Raw genomic sequence first — 2,685 nt, 5'->3', positions numbered from 1 at the left:
CAGGGTCCTAAGCAGCGGTTCTCAACCTGTGGGTCGCGACCCCTTTGGCGGTCGAACGACCCTTTCATAGGCGTCGCCTAAGACCATCCTGCATATCAGATATTTACATTATGATTCATAACAGTAGCAACATTACAGTTATGAAGTAGCAACGGAAATAATTTTATGGTTGGGTCACAACATGAGGAACTGTATTTAAAGGGCCAGAAGGTTGAGAACCACGGTAAGGAAAGGAGACTGTGAAAGGGCTGCTCAAGGCCTCCCTCTTCGCTAGTGGTTTATTGACATCTCAGGTGAACTCACGACTTGAATCTGCTTTGTAAGGCCCCTCCTTCCACCTCTCCACACTGCAGAGCTCTTCTTTAGGAAATTTTCTCACATTCACACTATGCTTTTCATTAAAACACAGCCGCTGAAACAAAGACTAGAACTTTCAGCTTTCAATCTAGTCTTTGCTCTTGGATTGGTAAATGATTTCATCTGTTTATGCCTTGAGGTTACAGGGCTGGAAAACAAAAAGGCTAAGGACTTCTCTTTCACATGAATGGTATGGCCAAACAGAGTTAATGCTATATATAGTTTTAAATGAAAAGCAAAATGCAAACATAGAGCTTTTGGGAGAAAACTGGAAAGCTTTCCAGGTGGCATCAAACAATTTCAATTTTCTGATTGTTGTGTTGCCAAATTTCCAAGCTTTACTCCTCACATCATATTTAAAAAGTACTGGCATTATAAGTGACTGTTTTCTATTAAAGTTATTGTTTATCAACTCCAAACATACAGTCAAATCCTTAAGAGGCTGTGTGAATCAGAACACAAACTGGTGACCCACAGATGTATTCTGTTTCACTTTTACTTATTGTGATGAGAAGAGAGTTGCTGCCTAGGCGCTTTACAGTGTGATAACCCTGCTGACACTGAATCTGGGCATTTTTAAAGGATCTGAGTTTAGGATGCCTGCTGTAAGTTCCCAATTTGCTTTTCCCAGGTAACCTTTTAGAATAACCACTTAGAGTTAAGTCCTGGAAAAGTTAGTGACCTCTGCCCAATTCACCTGTGCATCTCCCTCTCTATCTCCACTGTGACCTGGAACAGAAGACTGCCCTCCCCTCAGCTCATTGTACCTCCTTGCTTCTGGGATCTGGAAGCAATAAATCTTGTGATTCTATTTCCTTTGTGGGTGTATTGAAACCACCTTCAGTCAAAATGACCCCGTTTTCACCTCCCCAAAGTGGAAGCTGCCATGCAGAGGGAGCTAGCCACCTGCTGCTCTGCTGTGGATGGCTTGGGTCTCTTCATTCACCGGGCCATACTCTGCATATTCTTAATTCAATACACCAGCTCTGGCTTCTCAACACACTTCTTTTTAAAAATCAGTTGCTAACATTTAAAACCTGAGAGATTTCATGTAAAAATGTGCATTGATTTGAAAAACAGGAATCATCTCTGATAACATGGGATTTCTGTGTGGCAACAATTAGCTGAAGATGGGTAGCAGCTGTCCCTTTAGACATGGCATGCACACCTCTACTTTGCCATAGTCCCCGCTATTCTTCATTATTCTAACACTAAGATCAAGTGTCTGTTGAAATTCATTATGTCAGTGTTTCCCACTCATCTTCAATTGTTTGGTAACTACTTAGCCCTGGTCCAAATTCTCTGGTTGAACTGGACTTTGATGGTCATTATAAGACAATTCAAGCAACGTAAAACCACTCTGATGAACAATCAAAAGGAGATGTTGGATCTTGGCTCTAGTGTACTGTGTCCTGATTATAGTCGTATTTTGTCTGGATTTTTAGTTCTTGATCATTTCTGGATCACAGTAAGTGCTCAAAACTTTTAAACAGTTGACTTGAAGCGCCTGATTAGTAAATGTGTGGTACTGTTCTTCACACATGCTGAAGAGTAATCAGATGACTGGGTCCTCTCTCTGCCACCTTTGTCCAGCTAAGATTGACATTTTATCTCACTCTGGTCAGGCCAAACTTGCCAAGATCAGACCAAATTCTTCTGCTAAGTTCTATTATTTCTTTGTTCATTGAACCCAAAGAAATTACTTTCTTTTTGAACAGCTCTACTGAATTTCTCCCATGCTTTCCCCATTTTTTCTAACTTAGGTATCTTTTGGATAATCCTGATGTTGTCAGAGGAAAATCTGTGTTAGATCTCGGGAGTGGATGCGGAGCTACGGCTATCGCTGCTAAGATGAGTGGGGCATCGAGGATCTTGGCCAATGACATAGACCCTAGTAAGGATTTCATATTTAAAAATCTGTGAAGCTCATCCTGTTTTTTCCCTTCCAGGATAAATATCTATGATGCCTCAATATGATAGCCTATACCAGACAGATAAGTTTTAATTTTATCTGACTTTCTTCTAGTCTTCCCTTTCACTGAGGGTCTAGTCCAGGGGTCCTCAAACTTTTTAAACAGGGGGCCAGTTCACTGTCCCTCTTGCTCAAGCCCAAGGCTATAGTTTAAAAAAAAAAACTATGAACAAATTCCTATGCACACTGCACATATCTTATTTTGAAGTAAAAAACAAAATGGGGCCGAAACCGGTTGCGCTCAGTGGATAGAGTGTCGGCCTTCGGACTGAAAAGTCCCAAGTTCGTATCCGGTCAAGGCATGTACCTGGGTTGCGGCTCATCCCCAGTAGAGATGTGCAGGAGGAGCTGATCGA

The 2,685-nt window shown here is 41.6% G+C and overlaps 1 protein-coding gene across 1 annotated transcript in view; it reads left to right on the top strand.

Annotated features, from left to right (window-relative positions):
* Positions 1-388: 388 nt before the first annotated feature.
* Positions 389-2,685, top strand: part of ETFBKMT (electron transfer flavoprotein beta subunit lysine methyltransferase) — a 3,996-nt gene continuing 1,699 nt past the window's right edge. Inside the window, 3 exon segments of the mRNA XM_006109807.3 lie at positions 389-466; positions 1,803-1,825; positions 2,121-2,251. Of these exon segments, the coding sequence (XP_006109869.1) occupies positions 389-466; positions 1,803-1,825; positions 2,121-2,251 (232 nt within the window).

This window comes from Myotis lucifugus, unplaced genomic scaffold (assembly GCF_000147115.1).
Source record: "Myotis lucifugus unplaced genomic scaffold, Myoluc2.0 scaffold_30, whole genome shotgun sequence".
Taxonomy (NCBI): Eukaryota; Metazoa; Chordata; class Mammalia; order Chiroptera; family Vespertilionidae; genus Myotis; species Myotis lucifugus.
The sequence above is the reverse complement of the archived record's forward strand: the minus strand, read 5'-3'. Positions and strand labels throughout refer to the sequence as shown.